The 14488-nt window shown below is 43.3% G+C and overlaps 1 protein-coding gene across 2 annotated transcripts in view; it reads left to right on the plus strand.

Moving 5' to 3' along the window:
- Positions 1 to 14488, plus strand: part of swm (Zinc finger protein swm) — an 81649-nt gene that overhangs the window by 27833 nt on the left and 39328 nt on the right. For both annotated transcript variants that reach the window (XM_050184026.2, XM_050184027.2), the window contains 3 exons: positions 4628 to 4771; positions 7252 to 7492; positions 8880 to 9060. In XM_050184026.2, coding sequence (XP_050039983.1) covers positions 4628 to 4771; positions 7252 to 7492; positions 8880 to 9060 — 566 coding nt within the window. The remainder of the gene's footprint in view (positions 1 to 4627; positions 4772 to 7251; positions 7493 to 8879; positions 9061 to 14488) is intronic.

Raw genomic sequence — 14488 nt, forward strand, 5'->3', positions numbered from 1 at the left:
AAATCGCCGTACTGTTATATAATAAATTCTTCGAGCCGAGTCACGGTAAAATGAGAGCTCACGCGAAGTACCAAAGCACAGAAGTGCGACAAAACTGGACGCACGCAGCGCGCGTCCCCCTAAGTTCAACCACCTCGATGATACGCCCCTCGAGATAAGTGAGTGACTGCTGTGGACGGATTTCGAAAGCCGTGAGGAAGGTCACTCGATTACATGCCATGAGTTGAGGCTTACAACATAAACAGCATATCCTGGAGTGCGCATTGGCATTTGCGCCGGTGCAGTATCAGATGCCACGGTGGTAGCACTCTTGTTTTTGTGCGATTGTCTGTGCCACACCACGTGCATTATGCCTATTTCAATGATTTGGAACAACTATCTACGTCCTCCCACCATGGGATCCACACTGCACCACGTGCTGCCGCCATGTAATGTTGCAAAGGGCGGGTGGATCAGAAGATCATGGTTCAGCAACACTTCGTTTACATGTTGCCGACTGCTGATAATGGTTCGCAGTGACGTTCCACCTTTCGAACATCGAATTTTTTTCACCCAAAGTTACATAGATAACTTCATTTTACAGCTCTTGTGTGACTGACGTGCTGTCTAATACCGAGGCCACTGTGTCCGAGACCTTCACAGAATGGTGGCATGCTGCAGTAGTTTCCAAAGTTTACACTTACGTCCAACTAGAATGCTTCGCTCTCTTGTGCAGAATACAGCCATGTCTCGCTGGTAGTAAAATATATCACTAGTTCTAGTTTTTAAAGAGTCGATTTTGGTCTTTAGATAGACATTTCTAATGGAAATTTGCAACTAGGTGCAGGGACGTACCGGGAACAAAAATAACACTTGTAATTTGGTTTTCAGACCACAAAGGGCTCCGGAATTGTAACTGCTGACGCCAGCTTTAGTGCGGTTAATATAACGAACTACTGATATAACGACCACTTTTTGTAGAACAATCGAGTTCATTATAGACGGGTTCAACTGTATTGAAGTCAGATGTGAAAACACTTCATGATACTGTATTGAGGTTATAAATACATGGTGTTTTATGAATAAGTTATAAAAAATAAAGAAGTTCTTCATTACATTACATAACAAAAGTACTTCATTATATGGAGAATCTTGTTATAGTGAAGCTTGGTATATTGAGCTTTAACTGTACAAGCTGTATTTGTTAAGTATTCATTTTATAATTTCACTTGCCTCTTCTGTGTTTTTGGCAAAAAACATTGTCACAAATAGGGTGCTGTCAAAATATGCCACACTATTTGGCACAGTGACGTGTGCAGAAGCTGCTGTGCCCCTGTAACTATCCCTTCATTGCCACCGAAAGTTGTCCACGAGTACATATCTTCCTCCCTCTGCTTCCTCTCTTTCACCTCCTCTGTTACCACAGCTCACCGCTTCCGCCACTTCTTCTATGTTACTGTATACAGCTGTTCAACTGCCGCACAGCACATGACCCTTTTGCATAGCTCTCTATAGCCCACCCAGAAAAGTCTACAGAGGGTATTGCCATGTGGCAGACAGTGCAGACGTCATGCATGGTGGGGCCTCTGAGATAGGGTGTGCACTCCAAGGCAGTGTTTCTAGGCTGCTGTGAGTTTGCAGACTCCACTTTGGAGTTTGCAACAATGACCATTCTTCCATTGCTTGGTACATCAGCCATGAGGTTCACTGCATGCTACACTGTGTGCCGCTACACGGTAAACAGTGAAGGGGGCCTGAAGCATGTTATAGCCTTTGAGATCAACATCTGCTGACCAAACAAGCCTTTTTCATGGCCTCCCATCGTGGGGCACTGCGGCTTCAACCATGGCAACTTGCCGCGATGCTCTCCATCATTGGATGATTACCATGTAAGATTTTTCCATTGTATGCTGCATCACAGTGCACCTGGCTCTCCCGCTAGCCATGCATGGAAGTTAATCAATTGACATTAATCAAGAAGGGTTCTCAGTCCTAGCAGCCAAACTCTCTTCTTGCAGTCTCTCTTATCCCTTCATTGTCTACCATGTGGTGTAACAGCCGACAGAATTTTCAGGTGATTAACTGAAAGGAAATAGAATATGTGAAGGTCACTCAACAGCAAAGCTCTGATGGACACTGCTCATAGCCTTTTAACCTGTGCCCCACAGAGCATGACAGATGTGCATAACTGTTCCTCTGAAGTCTGGATTCTCGAAAAAGGGAGTGACAAAGATAAGCATTAATCCTTTGTCGGTTTATCGCATATAGGTCATTGGCCATGTTACACTAAGCATGCTAGTTCTCAACATGTTGCCAAGGGTAGGCAGCAGAGGGCTCAGTCAATCTTTTTGAGTGATACATCTGGAAATGCCATTTTTCATTGGCTCCTTTAGCGCTGCTGAATAGTTCATATGTTTGCCTGAGGGAGGCAGTAATGATGTCCATGCCCAGACACATTCCCTGTTTCCAGCTTCCTTAGCAAGCCTCACATAAATAAATTGTATTGCAACTAGTTTGTTCATTTCACTATTTGTCATATTTAGCTGTTTCAGCCAGTCTAGTAACCCTCTGCTGCTTCCAGGCTTGATAATTGCCCTGACTGTGTTTGGGTTCGCAAATTTACAGCAACGCTGTTAAAGGCCAACTGCTATGTAGTTTCAGTTTTTTATTTATTTATTTATTCAAAATAACTTACAGGCCCGAAGAATGGGCATTGGGTAAGGGGAAAAAATTTTACACAGTATATAGAGCAAACAATTATACAATATTGTACAATGCTTTGTTAATAATAATACAACGAAGAGTCAAGTTTACACAGACTCTAAAATTCTAAAAAAAAAAAAAAAAAGTTGGCCTTGGCCAATCTTGGCAAAGCTGCAGAGCTGGTAATTGTACAGCTTTTTGTTAGCAGTCTTTAAACAGCATCCAAGAAAACGATGCATGCACCTGGTAGTGTCGCGATGACACTACCAGGTGCAGCAAATCCCAGCATGCCACGTCCAAGATATTTTTTCAATGCGCCGCAGGCATCAGGCACATGGGCTGGTTCGCATAACCATGCCTTAAAAACCACAGAGGTCAATCACCAAACCGTAGTCTGACTTAAAGAAGGCTTGTTACTACCGCGGTATACATGCTACACAGCAGCATGGCCTCCAAAGTTGCGGAAGTCACCCCGAGGAGATGTGCGTAATGTGATGTCACATCCAGCAAGCATTGACGGCATTTTTTTTTTTTTTGTTTTGTTTTGTTTCAGTTTCACTGTCCAAAACAGCTATTTTCGCAAGCTTTTCGTGATGCTTCCGTGCATATTTCAAACGTCAAATTTTGCACGGGTGCTCCTATATATCTATACATTATCTTAAACTAGGCTTTTTATGCAGTCCAAAATTTCGCTGCAGTTTGCCTTTAAAAGGTAGCTTTAACTCGGCTGCTCCTATCTAAATACATGTAAAAGGAGAATTAGTTTTTCTCGACCACTACTGCACCAAATTTGACGAGGTTTGTTGCATTTAAAAGAAAAACTTAAAATCTAGGGACTGTTGGTTTCAAATATTTGATTAAAAATTGGCAAAAATAAAAAATTTTCAGAAAACGAAACTGTCAAGTTTACAACTCTGTAACTCGGCAAGGAAAAATGATAGCACAATTCTGTGCATTTCATCCAACAGTACATCTAAAGCGGACAAAATTGATCTGTTATACATGACCCTCAAAAAATTTACTAATATGGAAATAAAGCTTTTGCAGAACCCTTGTACTGTATATAGTGTAACCAATTCACGTAAGATATAAATTGACATATCGAGTTTGTCCGCTTTGAATGTTCTAATGGATGCCGTTTACAGAACCGCGATAGCTGTTCTTGATACAGAAATGTCTTGTAAACTTTGTGCTTCTACTTTTTTCAAACTTGCGATTTCTTGAAGATCTTAACAAAATTCAGGCTGTAAATCGAAATTCCGCTTCCAACAGTCGCTAGAATTTAACTTTGCCGCTCAAATGCAACAAATTTCATTAAAATTGGTCAAGGGGTTATCTCAGAAAAATGTCTTTTTGTGTTTTACATGTATTTGAATAGGCCGCATCGTAGTTGGCCCCGAGCTAAAGCTTCCTCTTAAGGGGAGTTTTGCAGGTGTTTTTCTACAGCGAAGGCAGGCTTGCTTGCGACCTGCTCCAAAGACCCACATTTTTTTCTTCGAAATGCAATTATCGGTAATTGTAAAATAAATGTTACCCTGTACACACCTCACATAAATAGACAATACCTTCATTGTGCAGCTTTTTTTTAGCCAGTCATCCGTAATTTTTGTTTCTCACATCGTATTTTACCAGCTCCACATTGGAAGTCAACTAGGAGTTTGTACAGCTGCAATGGTAAACATAGCGGCACAGTCTGCATGGGAGCCCCAAAGTGGCTGTATGACTAGGGCCTCAGTGAGAGCTTGCAGGTGATATCGGTAATGAATGATCTCTAAGAGCCAGTAAATACTAGACCCCTAGTACTTCCGACAAAAGGTGTGAGAACTCGCTAATACAGCTTCACTGTCTTTGATGTATCAGTTGCTTAAATTGGCATTCATCTGCAAAGAATGTTTTTCTTTATGACAACCATAGCTTATTTTTGGGTGTCCTTCTCCTCCTGCAGAGCCGTACAACCCAGAAGCTCCAGGCATGGAGCGTCCCCTGAGAGTGGGGCCGCCCCCTTTCTGGGGCCCACCACCAGTCTTCCATGCAGCCAGGGCCCCCCACAGGGAGCTGATTGGAGTGCCAACCGTGCCCCCTTCGCAGGGTGAGCACTCTGTAACTTGGAAGCTGCTCTTGCATGTTGCAGAAAGTCACAAAGGAACATATAAGAAGAGTGATTGGAAAAAGGAGTGTTAGTGGTTCTTGGCAAATATGACACAGATCTCCCAGAACATGGCCTTCAATAGCTACAGTGTACTGAAGCAGCTGCAGATCTTGGAGGTCATGCCTAGCTGTTGCACTGGCTCTCTGCATTACTTCCGGCGAGCGATTACAGTGGCAGTTATATAGTTCTTTCTTTTGTTTTTTTTTATTTATTTCTGTTCGTTAAGGCGTCAAAGACATCCATTTTCTAGCTTTCCGTGTCGCATCCATTCATATGTAAAACAAGAAGTTATTTAGAGAGGCTGCTTTATAGGTTCTACATTCTCTCAAACATTGTGTAAAGGCCGCACTTTTTTTTTTTTCACAATTTTGACGAGGTGCGGCTCTTAAAGTGGGATTGAACCTTTTGGTGAAAACGGTGCTGGCGTAGCCGGTGACTTGGGCATGCCCTGGATCCCCTGATTTACCATTGCATTAGAAGTAAACATGCAGCTCTCGCCATCTAGTAGCAGCACATAGAAGTATGCAGCGCACAAAAATTCACCGACGCACGCGAAGCATCAGGGCACCAAACATGATGGCTTCTGCATTTGAATTCTTTTTTCCGGATTTTAAGATGCCAAGTAAGGGGTGTAAGTAAGTAAGTTACGCAAGTCTACACAGTACGCTTTTTTATGCAGTAGAAATTTTTTTTTGCAGTGAACTTTGAACAGTGGTGCCTAGACTCTGCTTTGGTGTATCTTTATGTACAATTTTTTCCCAAATGGGCCTTAAACAGTGTGTGTAGTGTAGTTAATGATTCCTTCTAGTTCACGGTAATTAATACAGTCAACGACCGATTTTTCGGACATGCCCGACAATTTGACACCTTTGTGTCACCGCCACGTACCCTTAGAGCCAAGGTATAAGAACACCTGAAATTTCGGACACATTAACCCTTTGCCGTCCGATTTTCCAAACCTTTTGCCATTACCATGGGTCCGAAACGCAATTAGTCAAAGCCACTACCACCACCATTTTAATTATGTCGCAGCCTTGAACTGGCATTCTCACACGCTGATCTGCTGGCAGCCGTTGCCATCACCATGGCAACACTAGGCCTAGCTGTTTTGACGTTTGCTACCAGACTTCCTGCTGTTCGCTGCCATGTTTTTGATTGAAAGAATTCACTGCTTTCGGCAATGGCACCGACTCCGCCTTTGTAATCCACGCCAGTGGCTTTAAAGCTCGGAGAGCGTGTGAGCTTCGTGTCAATACAGCAGTGTTAAGCATTGGAACATGTGCAATGTATTGCGGTGAAGCATAGCAAGACTAGAAAGATGCAACTATCACGGCACACGATATGTGTCCCTTAATTATGCACGCATGCACCTGCCATCTCCTGTCACAGTACAACCATCGATATGCCTAATAAGTGTACCGGCAAGCCTTCAGAGCTGTTTTGTACGTGCCTGTGGCAATTTGAGCCCTTGGGGGGGGGGGGGGCAGTAAAAGGCATGTATTTTTTTAGATCTTTTCACGGCCTCTAGGGAGTTCGAAAAATGAGATTTTGACTGTATAATTGCGTTGTTTACAAGATGGATGTATAGGTTCAGTTTCATTAAAGGCACTTTTTCATCTAATCACTGTGGAGGTATGCTTAGGATTGTCTCTACTGTAACATTACTGCTTGCAATAGTGAACATGGAGCTCTCTTTTGTAGTAATGCCGATATTAGGCTAAAAAATAAATATGCTTGCACTAGAATTCTTTATCATTACTGTTGGTGATCTATGGCTGTTATGAGTCTCCTTGCTTTGTCTTTCTTTTTTTCAGCTCTTTGAGGTTTTTCTGTATTTTTTCATGGGCCCTATTCTTGGCCAAGCATGTGGGCAGTGTGTGTCATGCTGAATGCCATTGTTTTGTTCCTTTTTGTTATTGCACCTTGATAGGGATAAGAAAAAAAAAAGCAAATGTAGTTTAGACTGATAAAGTGTTTTTTCAATACTCTATTTTTGTTAGTTTTGCAGGAGGTTGTGATTACTGAAGAATAACCCCCGTATTCATAAATGCACCTAAACTTGAAGCCCATGCTTGACTTGATATAAATGAAGCCTGGTGGAAATGCACCCAATGGGCTCATTGCGTTTCCTCTGGGGTGTTCATGACGGGCGTCATTTAAATCAAGTCAAGCATGGGTTTCAAGTTAAGATGCATTTCTGAATACGGGGGTAAGTCCAAACTTTCCCCCCTCTCCCCTTCCTGATGCCTGAACCCTAGGATTGGTATGTCAGTGTGAAGTCATGGAATCAAGCCTCCTCTTATAGTGAAGGTGTCTTTTCTTGGTATTGTACAGGCATAATTTTCTAGTGAAGCTCAACCAATTTTTCTCTTTAGTGTCCCTTAACAGTGATAACCATGGCAACATTGACCTCGCTGCAGCTGATTTGAGTCAGCCTCCGCCACCACCTCCGCCCGGGCGCACTGTTCTCGGTCCGCCAATGGGTCCTCCTCCTCCAGGCCTTGGGCCTACGGAGGAAGGGGGCGCGCTGTCCGCTGCCCCTCCCCCTCCGTTGCCCCAGGGTCCGCCGCCACCCATGCGAGGACCGCCCCCACCACCGCCCCACCATCATCATCCTCATCACCCTGGTGGCTCGCAGGGAGGACCACGCTATGGAAGGGGGTCAGTAGTCAACTTCCTCTTATGTTGTGCAACATTTTTTGCAACCATCGAAAGGGGAAAGTTGAGCAGAAGCTCACTTTATTTCATTTATGCAATTCTGTAGACCAGCACAGGTCCAACCTAGAGAAGGAAACATACATGCAGTATAGACACTATGGCACTGAAGAAAAAGAAAGAAAATTACGCTGCTGAGCTGAAGTTGTGAGTTTGATCTTGGCCATAGCAGCCACAATTCAATAGAGATGTCGTAAATGAACACTTATATACTTAGATTTAGGTGCATGTTACTGAACACCAGGTGGTCAAAATCAATCCCTCACTACAGCATGCCTCATATTTGATCGTGGTTTTGGCACCTAAAACCTCCGTCATTCTTATTTTTTTTCCAGAATGGCAGTAATACAGAATGTCAATACAATTTCAACATTGAACTATTGACACAGCAGGTCTCTGAAGCGCAAATTTTTCTGGAAGTAAATTGCCGTCGGAGATTGACTTAGCAAGTGGAAAGATCCATTTTTCTTTTCCAAACAATTACTTTCTAACAAAAAAAAAAAAAAAGCGTGGCAGTTGAAGCATGAGTTGTGGATTTGGTGATTGCTGTACTTCAATTGGTCGGCGGAGGTTGGCGAAGAAGTTTACATTTGATGTTGCACGCTTGTGTTGTAAACAGGGTGCTTGTTCTCTTTTGCCATGTGTGCTGTTTTTGTTGGCATTGGTATAAAAGCATGGAGAAGGTACATTTGGCTGCAACCAGAGAGTACAGGGAGCTGCTCTATAAGCATAGCCGGTTTGTTGCGACGTTATGGATAGCGACGTCATGGCCTCTTGGCGTGTTTTCCCCTTCATGTCTGCAACCATGTCTGCTACGTTGCTCTGGGCAGGGTTCATTGTGTTCCTCGAAACATTTGGAAATGCTTGAATATCAAAGTGCGGCACTCAAGGCCTTGAAAATGTCATGAAAATTTCGTGACGTGCTTAAAAATTCTTGAATTTCGTTTTACAAAGCTTAACTAATTTTGTTCAGACGTCTGGCCACTCAGCTTGATTCAGAAGTTAAGCCAGTGTTTGCGGAGGTTTGATTCTGAGCCTCTCATAGGTACCCTTTCTTTTGTGTTCATTAAAACATTTTAAAAAGAAAAGAAAGAAAAGTTTTCTCATTGTCTCAAAAATGAGACTATGTCTAGAATAGCGCACATGCATGTGTTTCTTTCTCTTTCATTTTTCTTTGTCTTTTTTTTTCTTACATAGCTGTTATTGGGTGCTTGAGTATAATGCTGCTTGTGCTTTTACTGACAATTGCAGAAATCAGTGCTCTAATGAGCTCTATGCAGCATTTGAAGTAGCTATGTGAAGCCATGCTCTTTATGGTCTCTTTCTGAAACAGGGGAATGCACGGCAGTGGTGGGCGGGGTCGCATGGACTACGGTCGTGGTGGCATCAACAACCGGGCAGCTAACCACTACGACCGCTGCGAGCTTGAAGTGCGCAAGGTGCCACGAGCTCTCAACACAATCACTCAACTGAACAACCACTTCTCACGCTTTGGAAACATAGTGAACCTTCAGGTGCGCCATGCTCTGCGTTTTATTGAGTTAAAGCTCTTGAAAACAAAGTTGTGGCGTGATGCATAGAGTTTCCTATGAAAATTAGTGGAGGGAACTTGAGCACTGTGATTGCTCAGCTACACTATGAATAATGGGTACTACAGTAAAACCTTGCTAATTCGACCATTGTTAACTAGGGAAATCAGATAATGCAGACTCGTTCTTTGGTCTCGGCAAGCGTGTGCATTATTCAATGCAATCAAACTCCCGTTAAGGGGGGACCCTGCGCCTGAAAACTTTTGTTTTAATTCTTGATCTATTTTGATGAAACTTGCTGAGTTCATGTATTTCAATGTGCTAGTTTTAAATATACATCCAGTTTTCTTGCAGAGTAAATAACTTTCCAGAAATTGAAGGAATTCAGCTTTATAGCATAATTTGCTTGAAGGTGAGCTATCTCCCAAGCTTTGCATGGCATAATAAATATCGACATACGAAAGTGATGCGGGAATAACTAAGAGTGCAAATAAGCAAGTATAATCAGCAGCCACTCGGTATAATTCATGGTCGTTTGGCCATTGCTGATCGACCACATTACATGCGCTGCGAGTATGTTCACTTCAAAAGGATTACACATTTTCTGGCGCTCAATTCTCCTTGAGCTCCATCCCGACGCAACTTCACCGCAGATCTCACAAACCACAGTCAGTTTAGTAGCAAGACCATAATCCTGATCGCTCCGCACCAGCTGCACAGAACCACCGCAAGTATTGCACGAGAAAACACCGAGAAGATTGTTCACTGCTGCAAGTCCCGATGACAATGTATGGAGTAGCAGGCTTCGTGACCGAAGCTGTTGTACTATCGGCAGTCGAATCTTCAACAAAACGCCAAATCTTTCGCTCTGTGGCCGTCGTAGATGCAGTATTGTCAAGCATAGCTTTCTCATGTGCTCTTATCTTATCCACTTCCTCTTCAGTTACGACAGCAGTGTTTAATTCTTACGTAAGTGTAATCGGCATGTGGATATGCGTGATTCGGCAATGCAGTTGAGGCATCGGCATTTGGCGGCGGCACGACTTCACTGGTGAGCTGCCGGGTATCCTGTGCCGACTGCGACGACGGACCCGCTTTTGGAAGTTTATTGTGTCTCGTACATTTCCAAAGATTTCGTACAATTCACAGAACAAAACTTGGTTGGACCTCCAGCATATCCAGCGTTGCAGTTGCGAGATTAAGACAAAATGGCAGCTGTTTTCGTCGTTTGAGTGCTCGTGGTGCTTGGGGCCAATCATGACTCGTCATCTTGGTCACATTATCAAACTGGCCAATAATAGCGTGCGCCGCGAATGTGTTTTTCTGTTGTTTTTTTCGTGACCGCAGCACCGGCAATGTTGCCAACCGACGAATAAAGAAAGCCAGAAACATGAGCTTTTGAATGATGCCTAACTGGTGCTGGCAGAGCGCGTAGTTATCGAGTTATGCACGGCGAAAATCGGGCATGATTTGTCCCCACTTTAAAGGGCAACGCTTGTGGATTCGCATCTTTAGATCACGATAACGGAAGAACTATGAGGTATTTTGTAACCAAATTTCGGAGATAGGCGCGAAAACTCGTCAGGAACGCGTAAAGTAAAAATTGGAAAATTCGAATTTTAGGCCGATTTTCGGTCCCAAATACCCGGGTCCCCCCTTAATTCGGACGTATTTGGCTGCACATCGGTAAATTCTGACAACTCTCAGAGCTCGGCGAGTGCGGCATGCTGCGAGTGTGCAATGCAAAAGAGCAAGAACTTCGATAGCGTCCAACTAAATTGAACCAGTGGAGTTAGCATCGCATCAGCAGAAATCATACATGAATGACAGCAATGCTTGCGACATTTGTTGCAAACTGTGTGCTATTTTGTTGTGACTCGGTGTGCGCAATGGCTGCTTGTCTTCAGAACTGCAAGGTCACCGTCCATGGTCACGTCCATAGCGGCTGCTGTTTCTTTTGCAGCAGTTGCAGCAAACATTACCGTATTTACTTGCATAGTGATCGCACTCGCGTAATAATCGCACCCCTGAAGTTTGTAGTCAAAATTCGATTTTTGTTCTTTCCCGTGTAATGATCGCACCCTGAACTTGCCGCAGCAATATGTCGTGTGCCAAATCTGGCTAATGATGATCGCACTTACCATCTGTCAAATTCTGTCGAATGCTACGCATACGACTCTTCAAGACGTACAAAGCGGTCTGCACGCACCAAACATTCTTAAGCAGATGCCCCATTTCATTCCTTTCATCACTTTCCGCACTTCCATGAAAGAAAAGCTACAACCAAACTTGCCTTGGCTTTATTATTTGTAGGCTTTATAATGGTTGTGGCCAACAACAATAATAACAAAGGTGTTTTTCGATTCTTCTCGTCTGCACTCGTGGGTACACAACGAATCGCGAGTGGAAACAATAGTAGCCACGTTTACACTGATACGTTAGAAGTGTACCCTATTCATACGCCGACGCTTGTAACACCGCTAAGATATTCGCCCACCCTTAGTGAAAACGTGCCGTATTAGGATAGTAGTGAAGACAAATGCTGCAGTTTCCGCAGCTGCCCGCCATGTGTTTCTGTGTCACTGGCAGCTAAGCGCGCCCATCTCCGTTTCTGTCCCCTCAAAGTGGACGTGGCTACGTTATTGCCGCAAACTTGCCGATATTAACGATATTATTCATTACTGGTACGGAAGAAACTGTTTCAATGCGCGTAATGTACTCACGAGAAGAAAAAAGATCTCGTTCGGCGCATTCGGCTTGCCCTGCCGGTCGCCATTTTTGTTTTTGTGTCCTGCACTGTTACAGTGGCATACGTCTGTTTGTTGACCTGGTGTCATCCCGCAGCAAACGCGGGATGAAAAAACTTTTTTTTCCTTTCGCGGGAAATTTAACCCGCGTAAGGATCGCACCCCTGAATTTGCATCAATTTTTTTTACAAGAAAGTGCGTTCATTATCCGAGTAAATGCGGTAGTTTCTCTACGACTCACTAAGCACGTCGACCTCGTGCCTTCATAACTGTGTAGTCACCATTTATGATAGCAGTTTTGTCCACAGTGGTTGCAGCAAACAGTATTTTCATTTTGACTCAGTGCGCTCGTTGGCCGTGTCTGTTCAAACCGCAAGGTCACCATCTATGATCGCATTGATAGTGGCCGCGGTTTCGTCCGCAGCGGTTGCGGCAAACAGTATTTTCGTTTTGACTCAGTGCAAAGCTATCGAGGATAAAGAGCACCAGCTACATCACGATGGTCGGACAATCTGTTGGAAACCAGCTCACTGGTGAAAAAATAATCAGGATGTGCACACGGTAGTGAAAAGCGTGTCTCAGATAAAGACGTGTTCCGCGTCCGCGCTGCGAAGGAAGTTACGAGGACTTCACCGCTGTAAGGTCAAATCAGCCATGAGATCACGAGAATTGCAGCTTCTCACTGCTTTTGTGCAAAAAGGGGGGGGGGATTTGCTAATTCATTCAGTAAATTTGTTTGTTTCCTTATTACCCTCGGTAATTCTACATTTGGTTAATTCGGACCTCTTGTTCAGCCCCATGAAATCCAGATTAACGTGGTTTTACCGCACGTGGCTTTGTCTGGTATTCGTGATTGTGTCCTGAGATGTTCTTGTGGTCGTACTTATCCTTTATCAGCATAAATTTCCAAGCCGTCATATTTTTCTAATGCATGAATGAAGCCAAGAAAACTCCGCTCATCTGCATAATTATTGCAAACGTTGCATTAATAATGCAGTATATCAACCCACCGTGGTAGCGCAGTGGCTATAGTATTCCTGACCGTCGAGGTCACTGGTTCGATGCCGGCTGCTGCAACCACATTTCGATGAGGTGGAAGTGCAAAAATGCATCATTGACTTAAATTTAGGTTCACATTAAAGTACCATACTTGGTAAAAAAATTTGTCTAGAGTATATCACGACAAAGTGCCTCGGGATCAGATTGTGGGTTTGGCACATAAAACCCCACTATTTAATTTTTTAGTGCAGTATTTTGTTGATTATGATCAATTTGCCAAGTGACAGAATCGTTTAACTCTTTCCCTACCATGAGGAAAATAGTTGTTATTTATAGGTTGCGCCAGATCTTTCTTTTTTTTTTTTTTCTGAAGGAACTACTGCACTGAATACTTTATGTAATACATTAACAAAAAGCAGAATTAATGCACTTTTCGGGCATAAAAGTTTGACTAACGAGATATATATCATAAAGAAGATATAAATTGCGAGAATCAAGATTGTGGGATAACACTGAACAAAGTTTGTAAAGACACGTCTTCTATGAAAAATATGTAATGAAAATCTGGGGGGGGGGGGATATACAAAATGTATTGCTGTCTATTAGGCACTATCTCCCAAAAAATCAAAACTTTTCATTGAACTGTTATCCCAGTACAAAAATATAACTGCAAGCAACATCAGCGGCCGCAGCCCGGCATGCCCAACTGTAATGTTGGGCATGCCGGACTGCGGCCGCCGATGTTCTGGGCTGGTTTGCGTTGTCGTTGCTCTCAGAGTCTAAGTCTGATGAAAAGGCAGAATCCCCAGGCTTGCTGCTGGTTGGTCCATCGATAAAATGAGCCGCAGACGCCGCTGAATCGCGAGATCTGTGATCTTTTGAAGTGCGCATGCCGCTTCCTGAGGCAGCCATTCTTGATTCCTACTTTGACGATCGCAAAACTTCGGAACGGGTTCAAAAATTACTGCATCTAGGAAAAAAAATCGAATGGCTTACAAAACAAAAATATAGTTCTCCTGCTTCACGGTCGATGGCGAAGTGTGTCCATGAGCAGCGCAGGAGGTCTCCAAAGCAGCATTTCAAACATTCAGTAGCAGGCTGCCATTTCTGCTTTTTACTTTGATGATCACGAGACTTCAAAGTGCGTTCAAAAATCACCGCCTGGCAAAAAAAAGGAAACTGCTTAGAAAATTAAAATATAGTTCTCCTCCTTCATGTCCGATAGTGCAGTGTGTCCGCGAGCAGCACGGAAGGTCTCGAAAGCGGCGTTTCAAACCATCGTTAGCGGGCTAACAATGCACAATGGGCGTGGTACGAAAAGAGTTAAAGCCATATGAACGAAGTTAAGGCAATCCTATGTATTACCCATCAAGTACAAAGTACTCATGGTACTTGCAGCTCTCATAGACACTAATGTCAGAATTTCCTTGTGTAGTTATTATAGAACATGCAGTGGCATAATGTTTACATTAATGATACACTCATTATTTGCATTGGCTGGAGCAGTAAACAATTTAAACCTTTGTTGTCTGTCAGTGCGATGTAGAAAAAGAAAATAGCTTCCACTTTGCACAACCTTTATGTTCATTAATTTGTTGAACCTGTGTAAGCCACATGGCACCAAGTAGAACATTGTGCACCATTTACTATCAGTAAAAATCAAGATG

The sequence above is a fragment of the Dermacentor andersoni genome, chromosome 4 (genome assembly GCF_023375885.2).
Source record: "Dermacentor andersoni chromosome 4, qqDerAnde1_hic_scaffold, whole genome shotgun sequence".
NCBI lineage: Eukaryota > Metazoa > Arthropoda > Arachnida > Ixodida > Ixodidae > Dermacentor > Dermacentor andersoni.